The following is a 21827-nucleotide window of genomic DNA, read 5'->3' as shown; positions in this document are numbered from 1 at the left end:
TCTGCAGCCACTTGCATAGAGGTATCAAGGCGGTGCAGGGAGTGGTTACTCCTTGGCACACTGACAGTGCAGTGACCCTACAGTGTATTTGTGCAGCATATCTGTGTTGAGCAGGCTATTATTTCATGTGCCGAGGACTGAGCGGTAATGGCAATCAATCCCTGCATCCCCAAGCTGGAACAAGCAGCTTCAGGTAAAATAAATTGTCTTTTTCTCACTGTAGCCACTACTCTAGGAAGCCTGGCACCATGATTTAAATGCTAATTACCTGCATATTACTCCAATATTGTTCCCTGCAATGTATGTAGGGAACAAGGGTACAAAATGAAGCTCTAGTTTAATGCCCTAAAATAATGAACTAGCTGGTTAAAAGCAAATTCTCCATAAACTTGTGGATATCAGCAATTAGAAATGACTGTGCTGTATCTTGTGTATCAGTGTTGCAGTAAGGTTGTTTTTTTTCCTTTTTTTCACTAGTCATTGTTTTTTTGTCATTCAAAAAATGATAAAGATACTATGTAAAATTCTTCAGAGTTTACAAACTTCTTAAACTGGCCATATGCATTGAATTAATATCAGCTGACAATCAAATACATATGGGGAGCAACACAAATTTTTTTGTAAATTAGCTGTGTCCAAGCTAAAACTATAAGCTAATAAAAAGAGGCTAATATAAATGAGCATCATGGATAAAAAAAAATCATAATTCAAAGATACTAGATAAAAATATATGGAAAACAATGGCGGAAACAATCACCATGTAAAAATTAAAAATTCTTTCTTGGTAGTCATTAAAAATTGTAACTCCACATGATGGGTACAGAATCTATAGAACCTTTTCCTCCATTTTTTCCTTATATTTGCTGTTCCTCACCAACAGGGGATGGCACCCACCTATTCATGGTTCCAAGTCGTTCAGATCATATGCCAAGGTGGTAAACTCACTTTACCTTTTTCTTCTAGATAAAAAATATAATCTACAATGTCCCTCTAAAGGATCTAGTCTTGTTGAAAAGAATGGATGACAGACAGCTGTATTTTTCGGATTATAAGATGCACTTTTTTCCACAAAAATTTTGGGGGAAAATGGGGGTGTGTCTTATAATGCGAACATACCTTACTGGCCGCGGTGGATCTGAGATCTCATCTCCCAGGATCTTGGTGCCGAGATCTCCATCTGCGCCCCCGACAGCCATTTTCCCGAAGTCCACTGCACAGTAAACCATGGAAGTGCAGGCTTTCACAAAATGTCGGTGGGGCCCCCACAGCACGGAACACCCACAGCATTGCACATCTGAACACCCCCTCATGCCAGCCTGCGGCCTGAGGCAACTCTCCACTCTTGCCTCCTCCAGCAGCAACCCTGGGACCCTGCGACCTTGATCGACCATGGCCTGCACCACCGAACACCCGCAGTATTGCACATCCGAACACCCCTTTCTCCCAGTCTGGAGTCCGCAGCATCACCCCACTCCTGCCTCCGCCAACAGCGAACACCCGCTTCACCACAGCCACCACCCCCGGTAAGCAATAAGACGCATGGATTGTAAGAAGCACCGCCATTTTATTAAAAAAGTTTTTTATCCTATTTTTCGCCTCAAAATTTGGGGTACGTCTTATAATCTGGTGAGTCTTCTAAACCGCAAAATACAGCAAGATTAAAGGGAATTTGACATCACCAGAAACATTATTTACCTGCAGATACAGGTATAATCTGGAGGGAAATGGCTTTAAAACCCTGTGTGCTGACTTGAAGTGAGGCTACACAGTGAAGATTAAGTTTTAATCACAGTGTAATGCAACACCTTGTAATGGCTCTCTCCAAGTCACTTGGGTGGTGAAGGAGAGTGATTACATCACTGCTTATGTGGCTTCAGTCACCACAGAGGTACTGCACCTTCTCCTAAGGTGTAGTGCCCCACCATCCAGGTAAGGTGGGAACTCCTGACCACACTCCACACCTTCATTCCACACACAGGATAGTTCAGTGGGGCCACCTAACAGCTTCAGGCTGGGGGTTAGCAGAGCACCCCTCGTGGAACCCTGCTTCGTAACACGAGATGTGCTGGGAGGCGGGTGGAGTGAGATGATACAAAAGAGTGGGAAGAGTGAGAGTTAGTTGGTTAGTTGGTTAGTGAGAGAGAAGAGAGAAGATGGGTGTCTGAGGGACGTGCTGCAGCAGGTCCCAGTGATCTGGGCTGCTGGCACGAGAAAGACAGAGAAAGAGACTGATAAGATTGATAACCTAACCTTCCATAAGAGAGATAAAACAGATTGGAACGAAGGAGAATAGAAGCATGGTGGGAAGCTGGTTGAAGAAAGATAGAGAACCCTTCCAGTCCAGAGCGCAAAGGCCGGGGCCCGGTCCCCAAGGTTGATTGGATCTTTATGTCCGGCAACAGACACCGGAGGAGTAGTGAGCCACTAACGCCTTGCTCCCATCATAGACTTGGGACAAAACAGCACTTTGATAGAGAGCCGGGACGCAGAGAGGAGTCCCTGAAGCAGGCTACAGCTGTCTGTCATACAAGTAGAGACTAGGAACACCTAGAGAGAGGCATTCCAGGGTAACTAAGTACTGGAGTGCTTCGCACCTAAAGGCGCGTTGGAGGTGTCGTTCAGTAAAGGTACATATTGGCGGAGTGTGGAAGGGAGAATACTATCTGGCCTGGAGGTTGGCTGGAGCCCTGACCTGGAGAACACAGTACAGAGGCGGGCGTGTGAACTGCGAACAGTGAGTAAAGCCTTGGAACTGCACATCCTGGTGTCCTCCAGTTATTCCGCACCGTTACACCTGAGTACCTGTACCTACATCATCTACGCCTCCCCGCCATTACTTCATCTACATTGCCCTGGGACTACAGCTCCTCCTGAGGGGAGCTTTACCATCTAAGCTGCGCATACCATCAGTCCCAGAGGATCTGCCCGCAGCGTCGGCCTAACATCACACTTGCCGAGCACCACAGGTGGCTTCACGAACTTTCCATATAAACTATATTACAAACATCACCACCATTGATATTGGGCACCCAGAGCCACGGACCGGGTCACCGCTGCTGTGACACATTCATCCCCCTGACACTGGCCCGGTACTGAGGACCCCGCTGCCCTGGGTGTGACGGGGCGACCCACTTAGTTCACTAGGAACATGGCTGTAATGACTCCTCTGCACTTTGAGAGATGACCTGCCTGCAGCATGTGTGTGCAGAGCGAGCTATCATCCAAGTGCTGTGACGTGATTACAGCTGTGCTCTTAGTATAATGATCGGTGATGTACTCATTCCCCTGCACTGTCCCAGTAACTTGGAGATTGACACTATCGCCCTGATTCATCAAGACTTGCAATTTTCTCGAATTAGATGAGTGAGGGTACCGCACCTCTACCGTGACCCCATCACACACTAGCTCTGTGTATTTCTGTGGAGCTGGGAAAAACTGCCGTGGAAATGCCAAATGAAACAAAATTTTGGCACAACTCTGGGTTGCACCAAAATTTTGATACTTTTCAAAGTTTTTACACTACTTTTTGGCATAAATGCTTTGATGAATCAGTGGTTATACCTGCAGGTAAATATTGTTTCTGGTGCTGTCATATTCCCTTTAAATTCAAGTACACAAACATTTTAGTGTCCAGAATTTATGATAGCAGCTGTCAAAAGTGTCATGCATGCCAACACATTTGAAATCTGTAAACTCAATAGATATATTAGCGTAGGCAATCAATGAGGTAGATTAGTGGCTTCTTCTATTGCTCCTACTGTGTCACGGGGTGAGATCCTTTATAGCTACCTCTCTTTTTACCCACACTTGTAAAAAGAACTCCTGAAATGTTTTTCTTACTAAATACTTGATTTTCCAATGAAATAATGATTTTGGAAGTACAGTGTGTACGGAAAGTATTCTGACCCCTTTAAATTTTTCACTCTTTGTTTCATTGCAGCCATTTGGTAAATTCAAAAAAAATCTTTTTTTAATCATTAATTTACACTCTGCACCCCATCTTGACTGAAAAAAACCCAGAAATGTAGAAATTTTTGCAAATTTATTAAAAAAGAAAAACTGAAGTATCACATGGTCATAAGTACTCAAACCCTTTGCTCAGACACTCATATTTAAGTCACATGCTGTCCATTTCTTTGTGATCGTCCTTGAGATGGTTCTACTCCTTCATTGGAGTCCAGCGGTGTTTAATTAAACTGATAGGACTTTATTTTTAAAGGCACACACCTGTCTATATAAGATCTCACAGCTCATAGTGCATGTCAGACCAAATGAGAATCATGAGGTCAAAGGAACTGGCCAAGGAGCTGAGACATTTGTGGCAAGGCACAGATCTGGCCAAGGTTACAAAAGAATTTCTGCAGTACTCAAGGTTCCTAAGAGCACAGTGGCCTCCATAATCCTTATATGGAAGAAGTTTGGGACCACCAGACGTCTTCCTAGACCTGGCCGTCCAGCCAAACTGAGCAATCATGGGAGAAGAGCCTTGGTGAGAAAGGTAAAGAAGAACCCCAAGATCACTGTGGCTGAGCGCCACAGATGCAGTAGGGGGATGAGAGAAAGTTCCTCAAAGTCAACTATCACTGCAGCCCTCCAGCAGTCGGGCCTTTAAGGCAGAGTGGCCCAATGGAAGCCTCTCCACAGTGCAAGACATATGAAAGCCTGCATAGAGTTTGATAAAAAAACACATGAAGGACTCCCAGACTATGAGAAATAAGATTCTCTGGTCTGATGAGACGAAGATAAAACTTTTTGGTGATAATTCTAACGGTATGTGTGGAGAAAACCAGGCACTGCTCATCACCTGCCCAATACAATCACAACAGTGAAACATGGTGGTGACAGCATCATGTTATGGGGGTGTTTTACAGCTGCAGGGACAGGATGACTAGTTGCAATTGAAGGAAACATGAATGAAGATAAGCTAAATACAGAGATAAAAACCTCTTCTAGAGTGTTCTGGACCTCAGACTTGGCTGAAGGTTCACCTTCCAACAAGACAATGACCCTAAGCACACAGCTAAAATAACAAAGGAATGGCTTCAGAACAACTCTGACAATTCTTGACTGGCCCAGCCAGAGCTCTGATCTAAACCCAATTGAGCATCTCTGGAGAGACCTGAAAATGGCTGTCCACTAACGTTCACCATCCAACCTGACGGAACTGGAGAGGATCTGCAAGGAAGAATGGCAGAGGATCACCAAATTCAGGTGTGCAAAACTTGTTCATCATTCCCAAGAAGACTCATGGCTGTACTAGCTCAAAAGGTTGCTTCTACTCAATACTGAGCAAAGGGTCTGAGTACTTATGACCATGTGATATTTCCGTTATTCTTTTTTAATAAATTTGCAAAAATGTCAACACTTCTGTTGTTTCTCAGTCAAGATGGGGTGCAGAGTGTACATTAATGAGAAGAAAATGAACTTTTTTGAATTTACCAAATGGCTGCAATGAAACAAAGAGTGAAACATTTAAAGGGGTCTGAATACTTTCCGTAGCCATTGTACTTTTCCCATAACTCTGTAAAGTGCTGTTACTCTGTTATACCTCCAAAGAATATAAATAAATTGACAACTGGGTGTTACAATTCTCACTTTTCAAAGGAGTGTGTCCATATGGATTCTTTAATTATAATTTGCTAATGAAGGCAACTGATCCCTAACTAAAGATGGTTAAAAATTAACTTTTGATGAACTATTTAAAGAATAAGATTAAAAGATACAACAGTCATTGTGTATGGGGGACATCGGAATATAACCCTTTTTTAAAATTTTTAACTGTCTTTAGTTAGGGATCAGTTGCCTACATTGGCAAATTGTGGTGTGGTGAAATTGCAAAAAAAAGTGCAATTCCACATTTGTTTTTTTTTTATTACCATGTTCACTAAATGCTATAAGTGACCTACCAAGATGATTCTCCAGGTCATTATAAGTTCATAGACCAAATATGTATAGGTTCTTTTTTATTTAAGTGGTGAAGAAAAAATCCAAACTTTGTTAAAAAAAGGCACCATTTTCTGAGACCCGTATCGTCTCCAATTTTCGTGATCTGGGCCTGGTTGAGGGTTTATTTTTTGCGCACTGAGTTGATATTTTATTGAAACTATTTTGGTGTAGATACGATCGTTTGATTGCCCATTATTCCATTTTATTGCACTGTAGCGGCAACCAAAACAACGTAATTCTGGCGTTTTGAATATTTTACTCATTATGCCATTTATCGATTGGATTAATTATTTTTATAGCTTGATAGATTTGGAGATTCTGAAACGTCTCTATGGGACACTTGAAGCTGCAGTTGTCTGATCGCCTGTGCAACACACAGACGATGATCAGATCGCCTGTGTGTAGCAGAAATGCATACTTGCTATGAACGCCGACCACCGGATGGCACTCATAGCAATCTGACTATGACAGCTATAGAGGCCTGCTGGAGACCTCTGGTTGTCATGTCAACCCATTGGTGACCCATGATCAAGTGAGAGGGTCACTGATGGGCGGGATTTCCAACGCGCTTCTGGTAAGCGTGAGGTAAATGCCACTGTCAGAGACTGACAGCGGCATTTAACTGGTTAACAGCCACGGGTGCATTGCAATTTCACCCTTGGCTTTTAGAGCCACATGTCAGCTGTTCAAAACAGCTGACATGTGCTGGAAATGATGTGGGCTGAGCGCCGGAGCCCAAATCAAAGGGAGGGATTCCGACGTGGGCGTATTATTACACCCAACGTCGGAAAGGGGTTAAATTAGGCTTATATGCACATAAGGCATACACACAAATCGCTTTTTATTAAGATGTGTTTAGTTTAGAGAAGGATAATATACAAGCACTAACATTCAAAAGTTTAAATAATTGCTCCTATTATTTCCTACATCAGTGATATGTGTATATAGGCCAGATATTAAAGTTATGATTATGCACAAACTAAACTTTCTGTGTACACAATGGCACGTTTATTCATGCATGGTGTAACTGTATAGTTGTAAAATTGTTTATATAATATGACAGGAAAAGTCACCATGGCTCATATGTTATTCTGTGAAAAAAGCGAAAGAACGTTCAAGAATTTTACTCTTATAACTCAAAGTGCTGCTATTAGCAGTTTACCCAGAAAATAAGTGGACCATTTGGATTTTTTATATTTCTGTATTGATTGTTAATAAAACATTTTTTCTGATCAATATAATTTAAGCCACACTTAGACAAACACGATGTAACTAAACTGATAACACAGTTGTTATGTTCATATCTTTTACTGTAAAAATTCATAGTTACAGTAATAGAGAAAAATTAAGTGAATCCTTAAATTTAGACCCACCTTTAGCAACAATAGACGTCATCAAATGTTACCTGATGCTGAAAAGTTTTCAGAGAGGAGTAGGAATTATTTACCATTCATCCTCCCTGCAAATGTGTTTCAGTTAATCAATCTGTCTACAATGCCCTGTTTCCATAACTAATCTTTCTTGAGAAAAACAGAATTGACAGTAACCAGGCTTTGCATGCCTTTTTTAATGGGCAAAGTACCTTTGAAACCCACATTTCAAATTTCAGATCTAGTGTTGAGCATTCCGATACTGCAATATCGGGTATCGGCCGATATTCGCGGTATCGGAGTTCCGATACTGAGTTCCGATACTTTTAGAATATCGAATACTGGAATCGGAAGTTCTCATAATGCAATGAACCAGTTTGATTTTATTCAGCCAATGAGGAATCCTAAGACGTGTGGGCACATCCTGTTTTGCATGTTAGGCATGTTAACTAATGGCATGGCTGTGATTGGCTGCAAGCAGACCACCCAGCTGCTCCTCCCCCAAACACACGCTGAACAGTGATGTATGGAAAGTGAAAGTAGTGAGGGAGGAGGAAACGGCCAGTTCTCATTTCAATGCCAGAACACACCCCCCCTGGACGTTTATCTTAGAAGGAAGAGATGATATCTTGGAAACCGTGCAGACTAGCCACAGAAGGTAAATTATGTATTTCCGCCAAGTTGGATCGCCCGCCAGGGCTGGTGCGGTACTCGGTACCGGGCCCATCGGTTTCAATGGGAGATGTCACGGTAGCTGTGACCCGGTCCGTGGCCCTTGGCGTCCATTGTAAAAGGGAAATGTTGAACGTGTGGATGATGTTTAAAGTTTATGAGTGAATGATTCGTGACGCCACCTGTGGTGTTCGGCAATGAAGATGTTAAGCCGACGCTGTAGACAGATCCTCTGGGACAGATTGTGTTGTGCATCTTTGATGCTGTGGCCCTCCACAGGTAGGGCTGTAGTCCCAGGGCAGTGTAGATGTAGAGGTAGTGAAGAGACGTAGATGGTGCAGTGCCAGGCACAAAAATGTAGCAGTGCTGAGTGTGTTGGCGCAGGAATAACTGGAGGACACCAGGGCATGTAGTTCCAAAGCTTTACTCACAGTCTGTTGTGCATACAGGTGACCGCATCCGTGCAGTGTCCTCCGGGTCAGGGGCTCAGTAAACCTCCAAGCTAAATGAAGCACTCCGTTCCAACACTCCGCCAACATGTGCCTTTTCTGAACGTCTCCCTCTATTGCTACCCAACCCCTTTAACATAGTGTCATGTCGGACGCTGTTCACACCACAGCATCCGGCAGGCAGAGGTAGTTCCACCTCCAGCCACTATAGCCTCAGTGGCGCCGGTTTGATCTTCAGGCTCTCGGGGGTTAATCCTGCTGGAGACCAGGTTGGAAGGTTAGTCACGCCCACGGTCTTTAAATAGTCATACTGGCATATGGGCGTCGCCGATTATAGCTTGTGTTTCATACCAAGTGGTTCCGGTCTGGAGTGGAGGTGTTCAAGAGAGAGAGATTCATATCTGGTGTCGTATGATCCGTCGTTATCCTTTCTCCTTCCCATATTTGTGTTTAGTTGTGCCCTGTTCACATTACTGTTTATTCCTGTGTGTGTGCGGCGCAGTGCAGTTTAAGTTCTCCCTGTCTGTCATTATTTGTGTGGGAGCTTTGGTGGTGTGACTCCTCACTGGGTGGAGGGTGGAGGGTTAAGTGCAGGGCTGAGCAGGAGATAAGGAAAGGTCGGAGGCTCAGGCATTTGCACCTTCAGCAAAAACCCTGGGTTGAGGGTCAGACAGGGTTTCCCCTAGTAAAAGGGACACCACAGGGGCCCCGGGTATTTCAGCCTTAGTTGAACTAAGCCCCCGTGACATTATAATCGGCCCACATTTTTTCAGGAGTCCATGGATCCATTAGATTCCATAACCCGCCAGTTGGCGGCGCTGTCCATACAGGTCTCCGAGTTGAAAGGGGCAGTTCAGCAGCAGGGCCTGGTAGTAGCAAAGGTGCAAACGGCATCTGCAGGTATCGGTGCAGAGCCGAAGTTTCCGCTGCCAGAACGATTTTCAGGCGATCGCAGCAAATTTGTCGTATTTCGGGAGGCCTGCAAATTATACTTCCGCATGCGGCCAATATCCTCAGGTAATGAGGCCCAGCGAGTAGGGCTGGTGTTGTCATTACTGAGTGGTGACCCCCAAGCATGGGCATTTTCCTTACCAGCTGACTCTGCTACATTTCATTCGGTCGATAATGTTTTTTCTGCCCTCGGGCTCATTTACGATGACCCTGACCGACTGGCTCTAGCGGAATCTAAAATCCGCGCCCTCCGCCAGGGGGAGCGCTTGGCAGAAGACTATTGTTCGGAATTTCGCCGCTGGGCTGTAGACACACAGTGGAATGACCCAGCACTGCGGAGCCAGTTTATTCATGGGGTATCAGGGAGGGTGAAACAAGCCCTCCTGATGTATGAGACTCCGGCATCATTGGAGTCTGCCATGAGTTTGGTGATACGTATTGATCGCCGTTTTCGTCAGGGGGCACAGGAGACGCTACCTCTGGGGGAAAACAGAGGTGCAGGTGTGGTTGAAGTAGATGAGTCCCCTGAACCTATGCAGATTGCTGGCGTGGCACAGGTTCAGCCTCGCGCTCCGGGATTCCGGAAGCCCGGAGCATGTTTCTACTGTGGTAAAGGAGGTCATTATGTTAACGTTTGCCCGGTACTACCTAAGAGGGTCACACCGGCGGAAAACTGTTAAGCTCAGAGGGTATGGAGGAGACCCAACTGAGCGTATGCATATCCTCCATGATGGTATCTCAATGTATGCTCCCTGCCAAGGTTATTATCGCCGGCAGAGAGCTACCTATATCAGTGTTTGTGGATAGCGGTTCCGCCACCAATCTCATAGATGAGGAGTTTGCACACACCGCCGGGTTTAAGATCGAAAAACTTCCTCACCCCATACAGGTGGTGACCATTAATGCTGTTCCCCTCCCTCAAGGGGAGATTACTGAGTTTGTGGCAGAGGTGAAACTCCACATTGGGGTCCTACATTCTGAGTCGGTTACATGTAGGGTCCTCCGTAATCTCCCAGCTCAAATGGTCCTGGGTTTTCCATGGCTGTCCAGGCACAACCCGGTAATTGATTGGAAAACTCAGGACATAGTACAATGGAGTGGTTTCTGCCAAGACAATTGCTTGGCCATATGTGTGTCCGCCGTGACGCCCAGCCTGCCGGAGGCTTTGCAGGATTTCGCGGATGTTTTCTCTGAGAAGGGTTGCTCAGAACTGCCTCCACATAGAGCCTATGACTGTGCTATTAGGTTAAAACCCGGGGCCAAATTACCTAAGGCCAGGATGTTTAATATTTCTGGTCCTGAGAGACAAGCTCTGAAAGACTACATCGCGGAGAGTCTGAGCAAAGGTCACATCCGGCCTTCGTCCTCGCCTGTAGCCGCGGGGTTTTTCTTCATTAAGAAGAAAGATGGGGGGTTACGCCCGTGTCTGGATTTCCGAGAGTTAAACCAGATTACTATCCGTGATCCCTACCCAATGCCGTTGATCCCGGATTTGTTCAACCAGGTAGCGGGGGCGAAATGGTTTTCCAAGCTGGACCTCAGGGGGGCGTATAACCTCATAAGGGTCCGTCAGGGGGATGAGTGGAAGACGGCGTTTAACACTCCTGAGGGTCATTTTGAGAGTCTGGTTATGCCGTTTGGGTTGACCACCGCGCCTGCCGTTTTCCAACATTTTATTAATGATGTATTTGCTCATGTCCTGGGGAGATTTGTGATTGTATACCTGGATGATATCCTCATTTATTCTAGCGATCGGGACACTCATTTGGAGCATGTTAGGCAGGTGTTACAGTTGCTCCGGGAGAACCAGCTCTATGCTAAGCTGGAAAAATGTTTATTTTTTGTCCAGGAGTTGCCCTTTTTGGGATATATTGTGTCCGCAGCCGGTTTTAAAATGGACACCGCTAAGGTGCAAGCGGTGTTGCAATGGGAGAGGCCGGAGAGTCTGAAAGCACTCCAGCGGTTCCTTGGGTTTGCGAATTATTATAGGAAATTTATAAAACACTTTTCGACTGTCGCCAAACCGCTCACGGACATGACAAAAAAGGGTGCCGATCTGGCGAACTGGCCTGAGGTGGCTATACGTGCATTTGAGCGTCTGAAGAATAGTTTTGCTTCAGCCCCCATTCTGGTGCAACCAGACGTGTCTAAACCTTTTGTGGTAGAGGTTGATGCGTCGGAGGTGGGAGTGGGGGCAGTACTGTCTCAAGGCTCGTCCTTGAGCGAGATGCATCCATGCGCCTACTTCTCCAAGAAGCTGTCGCCGGCCGAACGGAATTATGATATCGGCAACAGGGAGTTGTTGGCCATCAAACTGGCTTTTGAGGAATGGCGACACTTCTTGGAGGGGGCGGCTCACCAGGTCACAGTTATCACCGACCATAAGAATCTGCTCTATCTGGAGTCGGCCAAGCGTCTGTCTCCTAGGCAGGCTCGCTGGGCATTGTTTTTTACTCGTTTCAATTTTCTTGTGATGTACCGTCCCGGGGCTAAAAACACCAAGGCGGATGCTTTGTCTAGGTGTTTTCCGGGGGGAGAACCGCGGGAAGAGCCGGTACCCATCCTCCAGAAAGGGGTAGTGGTCTCGGCTCTCACGACTGAGGTAGAGGCGGAGATTGCCGAGGCCCAAGAGGAGGTACCACCAGGACTTCCCGCCAACAAATCATTTGTACCCCTTCATCTTCGGCCTAAGGTGTTGAAGGAACACCACGATTCGGTACTGGCTGGTCACCCAGGGGTGAAGGGCACCTTAGAGCTGGTATCGCGTCGTTTCTGGTGGCCCAAAATCCGGCAGGATGTGGTCTCGTACGTGGCAGCTTGCATCACGTGCGCTAGGGCTAAGTCACCCCGAACCCGTCCTGCTGGCACGCTACAGCCTCTGGGGGTACCCAATAGGCCATGGACAGAAATCTCCATGGATTTTATCACTGACTTGCCAGCCTCGGCAGGGAACATGGTCATCCTGGTGGTGGTTGACCGTTTTTCAAAGATGGCGCATTTTGTGGCGTTGTCCACTTTGCCCAATGCTAAGACGTTGGCTCAGGTATTTGTGAAGGAGGTGGTCAGACTCCACGGAGTACCGTCTGACATAGTATCTGATAGGGGTACGCAATTTGTGGCGAGGTTTTGGAAAGCTTTTTGCTCAAGGTTGGGGATCAAGTTGTCACATTCATCGGCGTTTCATCCACAGTCTAATGGACAAACTGAGCGCATGAACCAAAATCTAGAACAGTATTTACGATGCTTTGTGTCCGACAACCAGGAGGAGTGGTCTACTTTCCTTCCTCTGGCCGAATTCGCATTAAATAATCACCGCCAAGAGTCATCAGGAGAGTCTCCATTCTTTTGTGTGTACGGTCAACATCCTCAGTTTTGTACCTTACGTCAGGGTGACTCCGGGGGTGTCCCGGAGGAGGATCAGCTAGGAGCCCAATTGTCATCAGTCTGGAGGCGGGTGAAACAGCGTTTGTTGAGCATGAGTGCCAGGTACAAACGGGTGGCTGACAGTAGACGCGTGCCAGGTCCGGACCTGTGTGTGGGTGAATGGGTGTGGTTAGCTACGAAGAACATAAAACTCAAAATCCCATCTTTAAAACTGGGTCCAAGGTTTATTGGGCCTTTTAGGATTTCTGCCATCATTAACCCAGTGGCTTATCGGTTGGAACTTCCTGCGGTGTACAGAATACATAACGTTTTTCACAGGGCTTTATTGAAACAGGTGGTAGGCTTGGTGGACACGACGCCGATGCCACCTCCAGTCATGGTGGATGGCGAGTTAGAGTTCGAGGTCGCCAAGGTAGTGGACTCTCGAGTAGTACGCCGTACTCTTCAGTATTTGGTGCACTGGCGGGGGTATGGTCCAGAGGAGAGGTCTTGGGTTCCAGCCTCAGACATACATGCGGATCGGCTGGTCAGTTCTTTTCACCGTCGTCATCCGGACAAGCCGGGTCCTATGAGTCTTGAGGGCCCTGGGGTCCCTCGTAGAAGACGGGGTACTGTCATGTCGGACGCTGTTCACACCACAGCATCCGGCAGGCAGAGGTAGTTCCACCTCCAGCCACTATAGCCTCAGTGGCGCCGGTTTGATCTTCAGGCTCTCGGGGGTTAATCCTGCTGGAGACCAGGTTGGAAGGTTAGTCACGCCCACGGTCTTTAAATAGTCATACTGGCATATGGGCGTCGCCGATTATAGCTTGTGTTTCATACCAAGTGGTTCCGATCTGGAGTGGAGGTGTTCAAGAGAGAGAGATTCATATCTGGTGTCGTATGATCCGTCGTTATCCTTTCTCCTTCCCATATTTGTGTTTAGTTGTGCCCTGTTCACATTACTGTTTATTCCTGTGTGTGTGCGGCGCAGTGCAGTTTAAGTTCTCCCTGTCTGTCATTATTTGTGTGGGAGCCTTGGTGGTGTGACTCCTCACTGGGTGGAGGGTGGAGGGTTAAGTGCAGGGCTGAGCAGGAGATAAGGAAAGGTCGGAGGCTCAGGCATTTGCACCTTCAGCAAAAACCCTGGGTTGAGGGTCAGACAGGGTTTCCCCTAGTAAAAGGGACACCACAGGGGCCCCGGGTATTTCAGCCTTAGTTGAACTAAGCCCCCGTGACACATAGTCAATATCTTTGTAACTCCAAAAATTCTTAAAAAAAGAATTAATTCCTACTATTCCATTTGATTGGGCTAAACCTCTATGCCTTTAATGTGTCTTCCACCTCCCCCAATACATTCTACATTATTTTTAGTTGTTTTCCTTCATGTAGAATTAACCTACAAGGAAAGAAAGGGTTTATTTTCATTCAGATATTTGTGCCCCATTGACTTGCATTGGTTTCGGGTATCGGAATCGGCGATATCCAATATTTTTGGGGTATCGGTCCAATCCAATCCGATATTTCCCGATATCGGAAGGTATCGCTCAACACTATTCAGGTCTATTATTGAAACACGTTAACGTTCTTCAAATATGGTTCATTTGCTTTTACCCCCGCACTATAGATGTTTCTTAATGTGCTCAAAAAAGTTTACTGTAAATAAGTGGAAGGTCATGCACTAATGGGTATTGGTGGTCAGCTAAATTAATGTTAGTGGCCAGTGTCAGGCAGCTGCTGCCAAGGCTAATAATAAAATGGGATGCATTAATAGAGGCATAGATGCTCATGACGAGAACATAGTTTTGACTCTATTCAAGTCACTAGTGCGGCCACATTTAGAATACTGTTTCAGTTTTGGTCTCCGGTGTATATGAAGGACATAGCTGAACTGGAGCGGGTGCAGAGAAGAGCAACCAAGGTTATTAAAGGAATGGGCGCATTTCAGTGCTGAGACAGGTTTTCAAAATTGATGCTGTTCTGCCTGGGAAAAAGATGGCTAAGGGATGATATCACAATTTTCAAACATATAAATGGATATTACATGATTTTTCTAATAAACGTCTTACACTCAGGCCTGCAACAAAGATGAAACTGGGGAATCCTCTACATCTAGAAAAAAAGTTTCATCCATCATCACAGATAAATATTTCTTGCAAGAGGAAAAAAAATATTCTAAATGATTTTGTGAAGGTTGGTTAATTGAACAAGTTCAAGGAAGGCCTGGATACCTTTCATGAAAAATATAATAGTACAGGCGATGGATATTCAACTTCTGTGATGGGATGTTGATCCTAATTGACATATTTTCTCCTTAATATGGGGTATTTAGCATCTGCCTGGAAGATTTAGCTTTCTTTGAATCAACATGTTAGGGTTCTAGGCTGAACCTATGGACTGATGTTTTTTTCTACCTTAACTATTAAAAACATAAACTGTACAACTGCTTGAGTGTTATTAATTTAGTTAGATTGTATTTATCTATAATTGTAAATTGGATAACAATCAATCTGGATTTGTTTAGGAATCAATGCAGGAATATAGGTTATTCACTTATTTTTTCTTGACAATTGTTTCTATTACATTTGTATGCTATGCATATTTCATAACAAAATATTCCATGGTGTTGCACAAAGCTTGACATCACTTCTGATGCTCGATGTCTAATTTTCCTATCTTAGACATTCATTCACATTTGGATCTATTTCATAGATTGACAATTAGCCTACTAGTATATTTTTGATTCTTTAACAAGCTGTCAGAAAATAAACATGGCTGCGGCATCTATCATATTCCTCGTATGATGCTATATATTTGGATATAAAAATAAACAGTGACCATGATCATAACCATGTTTTTAACCTTTCTTACCTGTAACTGGTTCACTTATTCTTGGGTCAGCTGCAGAAAAGAATGAATATTTTGTTAGTTACTGCATATTACCACAGGATATTCCATTCCACTAGTACCAATGTCTTGGGATAAGTAAGGCACTATAGACCTTCTACTTTCCAATGAGCCTTAAAAACCTATGAAATGAGAGAGACTATTCACACATGGATATAATTCCAGCACATTTCTCAGCACAGAGAGATTATGACCAGATGTGTAGTCAGCTGGAGATGTTGCTCTGGAACACAAATCACTCCAGGATTCCCATGGTGCCTAATATTTCTGAATTAGAACATCAGATTTTCAGCTGTCTTTGGAAATATGATAGCCTAAAATCAAGAGCTTTTGAAATGAATGGGTTCTGCGTCACTTTTTTTTCTGCATGAAATATGTTCAGGTATTTTTTATAGCTTCATTATGCTTGTTTTCACTGTACATAAACTTTGTAAAATTATCATGATTTTCTCTTTTTCCATATTTCTAGCAGAGCATAATTGTTCGCACTGTTGAGGAAGGTTGGAGCCTCCATCAGCCATTCCGTCACATGTGAATTATGCGGTATGCACCTGGATTTTAAATCCAGATCTAATTCTGATTGGGAACGCTTCATCCTTTTTGATGTTCAATTTTAGTAGACGTCCTTCGAAAAACTGGTGATCAAACTGATGGACAGATTGCTAGTATACTGATGGACAAAATGTAAAGGGAGAGCTCTTTTAGACAAATCAATGATGGGGGACTTTTTAATTAGTTGAAACCATAGACTAAAAGATCCCTTACATTTTACTTGGTTCTTTCAGGTTTTCATTTTCTTCTACAGAAGTAAACTATACTATTCTTCAACAAATGCAACAGAATCCTGATGGAAAATAGCCCAACTGACATCAACTAATAAGTCCAACTGAAATCACTGATTTCCGTTTATTAAAACCAATCAGGGATGTTAATGGAAACATTTTGCTACATTTTTCTATAAGTTGATGGAACAGAAGAATGCATCACTGGACCCAAAACAGATGATTTCAATGTTAGGATATTCCCTTCAATGTATGGACATTGGCCAACAGCAACATAAGTACATAGTTACCCGATTCTGTATTAAATTCCACCGTTGCACTGCTTGGTCCTTCACCGAGAGGATTTTTTGGTATTACTTGGAACTCATAACTATAAAATGAAGAGAAATGACAACTTCAGTTAGTGGTTTTCCTTCAAATGGCATCATACATAGGGCTCTGTGCCATCAATATGTGGGGTCGGCACTATGCCCGCACAGTTTGGTTAACCTGCTAACTACAGAGAAATGTGTTCAGAATTATGTCATGGTTTTAATTATTGTAAATATTTTTATACTTTCCTTATAGGAAAAATAAAGCGAGATCACAATAAACTGAAGGACTGGAAACTTTACCACCAGCATAACTTTCTACATACTAACTTCTGTTTTGTAAAACACACACAACTTGCCCACTCAGCTGTTCCAGTAGTCTCTGCTTTTTTCATGTATCTAAGGCTAAAATGCGTTTGGATCCAGCAGTAGAAAACACAAAATCTTCTTAACACCCAGATCCCAAGTTCTGTCCTTATTTTGAACAAAACACAAAATACATACAGTATGTAGGAAAGCACAGAATGAAAGTATAACCATATCATAAGGCAAGACTGAGGGATCTGGAAAGTGACCAGGGATTATCCTATAAGGTAGGATAGGGGAGATACTACTAAGATGGCCTGTGGATGAAAAGTGTGGTCCTGAAGAAATATGATATGCCATAATGAGGTGATGCCAGCAACTAGGAAAGGAAAATCATATATCGCATCAAGCGTGAAGCTCACTTGGTGTGAAGAAGGTTCTCATGGTTAATAACTTTAATTTTAATTTTTTTTTCCAGGACAGCTTATAAAAAAATCATGGACAAACAATATTTTTTTACAGACACATTGAAAAACCATAACAAATAAATCAGATTATAATTAGTGATGAGCGAGTATGCTTGTTACTCGAGATTTCCAAGCATGCTCAGGTATTCTCCGATTAGTTTAGGCGTGCTCAGAGATTTAGGTCTCTCATCTTCCTCTTGACAATACCTCATAGATTCTCTATGGGGTTAAGGTCATGCGAGTTTGCTGGCTAATCAAGCACAGTGATACTTGTTTTTAAACCAGGAATAATTGGTACTTTTGGCAGTGTGGACAGGTGTCGAGCCCTGCTGGAGAATGAAATGTCCATCTCCAAAAAGCTTGTCGGCAGAGGGAAGCATGAAGTGCTCTAAAATTTCCTGGTAGACGGCTGCGTTGACTTTGGTCTTGATAAAAGACAGTGGACCTACACCAGCAGATGACATGGCTCCCGAAACCATCATTGATTGTGGATACTTCACACTAGACCTTGGAAATCAAGGTCCCAGAGTCTAGAGGAAGAGCGGAAAGGCACACAATCCAAGCCTCTTGAGGTCTAGTGTGACGTTTCCACAATCAGTGATGGTTTGGGGGACTATGATGGAGGAGCTCAGGTTTGCCAAATACCAGGAGAATTATCCCACCTCCATCAAACGTTGCATTGTGCCAAATGTGAAGTTTGGTGAAGGAGGGAAAATGCTACTGAGTTGTTTTTCAGTGGTTCACCTAAACCACTTAGTTCCAGTGAAGGAAAATCTTAGTGCTCCAGCAAAACAAAACATTTTAGACAAATGTATGTTTACAACTTTCTTGGCAAAGATATAATGGCTGCAGTGTTATGCAGGTGAAACAGCTGTTTCCCTGCAACGTTAATTTTCTAAAGAGTCGTTAAAAGACAACAGCGTAGCATGGCTGCTATGGGTTGTGGCCGCATTATCCATATTGCCACAAGGGGGTGGGCCAATTAACAAGTTCAGTGCCTACATGTTTTCTTACAGCACCACTTTTTTTTTTATTACACCACTGGTGTGGTGCTTTAACGACCAGGGGTATTTTTGGTTTTACATTTTCATTTTTCCCTCCCCTTCTTTCCAGAGCCATAACTTTTTTATTTTTCCGTTTATATGGCCATGTGAGGGCTTATTTTTTGCGGGACGAGTTGTACTTTTAAATGACATCATTGGTTTTACCATATCGTGTACTCGAAAATGGGAAAAAATTCCAAGTGCGGTGAAATTGCAAAAAAAGTGCAATCCCACACTTGTTTTTTGCTTGGCTTTTTTGTTAGGTTCACTAGATGCTAAATCTGAACAGCCATTATGATTCTCCAGGTCATTACGAGTTCATAGACACCAAACATGTATATGTCCTCTTTTATCTAAGTGGTGAAAAAAAATTCCAAAGTTTGCTAAAAAAAAAAAATAAAAAAAAATTGTGCAATTTTCCGAGACCCGTAGCGTCTCCATTTTTCATGATCTGGGGTCGGGTGAGGGCTTATTTTTTCCGTGCCGGACTGACGTTTTTAATGATACCACTTTTGTGCAGATACGTTTTTGATCGCCCGTTATTGCATTTTAATGCAATGTCCTGGTGACCAAAAAAACGTAATTCTGGCGTTTTGAATTTTTTTCTCGCTACGCCGTTTAGCGATTGGGTTAATGCTTTTTTTTATTGATAGATCGGGAGATTCTGAACGCGGCGATACCTAATATGTGTATGTGGGAGGGTTTTTTTACTGTTTTATTTTGATTGGGGCGAAAGGGGGGTGATTTGAACTTTTAGGTTTTTTTAATTTTTTTTTATTTTTAAACATTTTTTTTTACTTTTGGCATGCTTCAATAGTCTCCATAGGAGGCTAGAAGCTTGCGCAACCCGATCAGCTCTGCTACATATGGGCGATGAGCAGATCGCCCATATGTAGCAGATTTACTGCTGTGCTTTCAGTGCCGACAACCGGGTGGCGCTGAAAGCCATATACCTGGAACAACCATAGAGGTCTCAGAGACCTCTGGTTGTCCAGGCAACATGACGCCGACCCCCGATCACGTGACGGGGTCGGCGATGAGGTCATTTCCGGCCCGGCGGCCGGAAATGCTATTTAAATGCCCGCTGTCAGCTTTGACAGGGGCATTTAACTAGTTAATAGGCGTGGGCAGACGGCGATTCCGCTTGCGCCTATTGCGGGCACATGTCAGCTGTTCATAACAGCTGACATGTCCCGGCTTTGATGCGGGCTCAGCGCCGGAGCCCTCATCAAAGCAGGGGAAATGTCTGATGACGGACTGTGTCCGTCATTGGACATTAAGGGGTTAAATGTAATTCCCCTACCCTTTGTCTCAATCACCTTCATCATTTTCCAGCGTTGCTTCCTTCGATCTCCTACAAAAAGTAACCGCCCGGCAGCTTCAGTATTTCATTGAGCAACGTGGAGATCACTTTTCAATACAAGTTTATGAGCATCTCGTTCTGGCTGTCATAGACTTGCACTGAGAGCTTGTGATGTAACTTCTGGCTTTCGGCGAGTAAGAAGCTGCACTCACAAGTTTATGTTGCAGGACCGTAGCGGAGCCAAAAAACAATGAAGACGCTGGTGGGGGAGTATATCATTGTGGGCAAGGGATGTACATTTCAAACACCACCCCAGTGCTGAAAGAAAAAAAAAGCTGGTGTGGTGCTTTAAGATAAACATTTAAGATATGTAAATGGAATGGTTTTGTGAATTAGTTGGGCAGTAAAAAAAATATTTTCATACACAAGGAGCGAAAGAGCTTCACTTTATACAGAGGAGTTTTCAAAAATAACATGTATAAAATGAAGTAATTGAAAAGCTTTTTCCAATTCCAGCTGTAGAAAATGGACTACTTGTTTTATAGGGACAATCCATCATTGTTAGAACTGCATCATTAAATACATCATAATCCAGAATTCAATTTGCATCTGCTGCATACTTGACACCAAAGTCATCACTGATTCATTTTTCTGTGATATATTAGAACCATTGAAAAAGGTTAGCAAAGCTAATGATGTTCAAATGTAAAACTTTATCTCTTAGCATAATAAAATGACCAGAAAAGGTAAATTAAGGACACATTGTATGTTACTGGCATGATTGTTTTCTTAAATATAAAAACAATGTTAATTTGTTTTTAGATTAACCCCCCTCCCGACATTTGAAGTACATATAGTTTGAGAAGTGCTTCCTGACTAACGAGGTATATTTACCGATCGCCTACGCACAGGAGCTGTTCCGCCCGGTGTTTAGCTGATATGACATCTGACACCCGGCACTCACTGCCATGAACGGTGCCCTCATTGCTCCCGACAATTTAACCTGATAAATTCTGCGATCGATATCAATCACAGCATTTAGAAAGGCATGCACAGGGAGGAGCCAATCTTTACCATTGTGACACAATGCTGTTATCGCCGCCGCTGACAACCGAGGCTGTGAGGAGAGACATATGGCGTGCCCGTTAGCCACCACGAACCAAGGTGCCAAGCGCTTCAGGTCCGTAATTACTGTGCGCGTGCCGCCAAAAAGAGGCCGGGTGCAGGACCGTTGTCTGCACTCCGACACCCAGTGTATATCTGTCGGGCCATGTTGGGCTCAGACAGTGCTGAGGCTTTCTCCCTCTCAGCCACATCTGCAAATGGACTAGGGGCCCAGCGGAAGGTACCGGACACTGTCCGTTGTCGCCAGAAGAGGGATCATTGTTACCCTCTAGCTCACATCAGACAAGCACTGCACCAGCCATCATTGGCGCCATTTCCTGCCCTGAGATTTCTACAGCCTGAGAGATGACTGACATGCTAAGTTGATTCAACAAGAACTGCTATCACAATATCCTTTGTTATTCTTCTTTGACTTTGCATATTCTTTTCCCACATTGAAATTGCCTTTTACCCCCATTTAACTGTTTACCTCCCTGCAAGGAGTATCCCTGTGTTAAGTAAAACCATTAACCCTTGCTTTGTTTCCTGTCCTTTGCTGCATCCCACAACCTGCTCCCAATGTTACAAGCTTGTATGTCAGTGCAGCACTGACAGTTTATAAAGCATTGCAATTCTGTGCATCAAAGTGAAAAATATGAAAGTCCCATAAAGTGACTAAGTAAAAAAAGGGAAAAAAAGTATAAAAAATTGTAAAAGTAATTTTTTAAAAAAAAATCACAAAATAATAATAAAAATATATATATTGTACCCATAAATAAATAATTTTCTGGAAAAAAAATAAACAGAAAACTACACATATTTGTTATTGCCGCATGCAGAACATCCAAACTTA

The 21827-nt window shown here is 43.8% G+C and overlaps 1 protein-coding gene across 14 annotated transcripts in view; it reads right to left on the bottom strand.

Moving 5' to 3' along the window:
* ABI3BP (ABI family member 3 binding protein) overlaps positions 1-21827 on the bottom strand; it is a 733533-nt gene that overhangs the window by 24133 nt on the left and 687573 nt on the right. For all 14 annotated transcript variants that reach the window (XM_073586187.1, XM_073586193.1, XM_073586188.1 and 11 more), the window contains 2 exons: positions 16731-16810; positions 15623-15652 (listed from right to left, as the gene is read on the bottom strand). In XM_073586187.1, the coding sequence (XP_073442288.1) occupies positions 15623-15652; positions 16731-16810 (110 nt within the window). The remainder of the gene's footprint in view (positions 1-15622; positions 15653-16730; positions 16811-21827) is intronic.

The sequence above is a fragment of the Dendrobates tinctorius genome, unplaced genomic scaffold (genome assembly GCF_039654945.1).
Source record: "Dendrobates tinctorius isolate UK_male_01 unplaced genomic scaffold, ASM3965494v1 ptg000091l, whole genome shotgun sequence".
Taxonomy (NCBI): Eukaryota; Metazoa; Chordata; class Amphibia; order Anura; family Dendrobatidae; genus Dendrobates; species Dendrobates tinctorius.
Note: the sequence above shows the minus strand (reverse complement) of the source record. Positions and strands in the feature narration are given on the sequence as shown.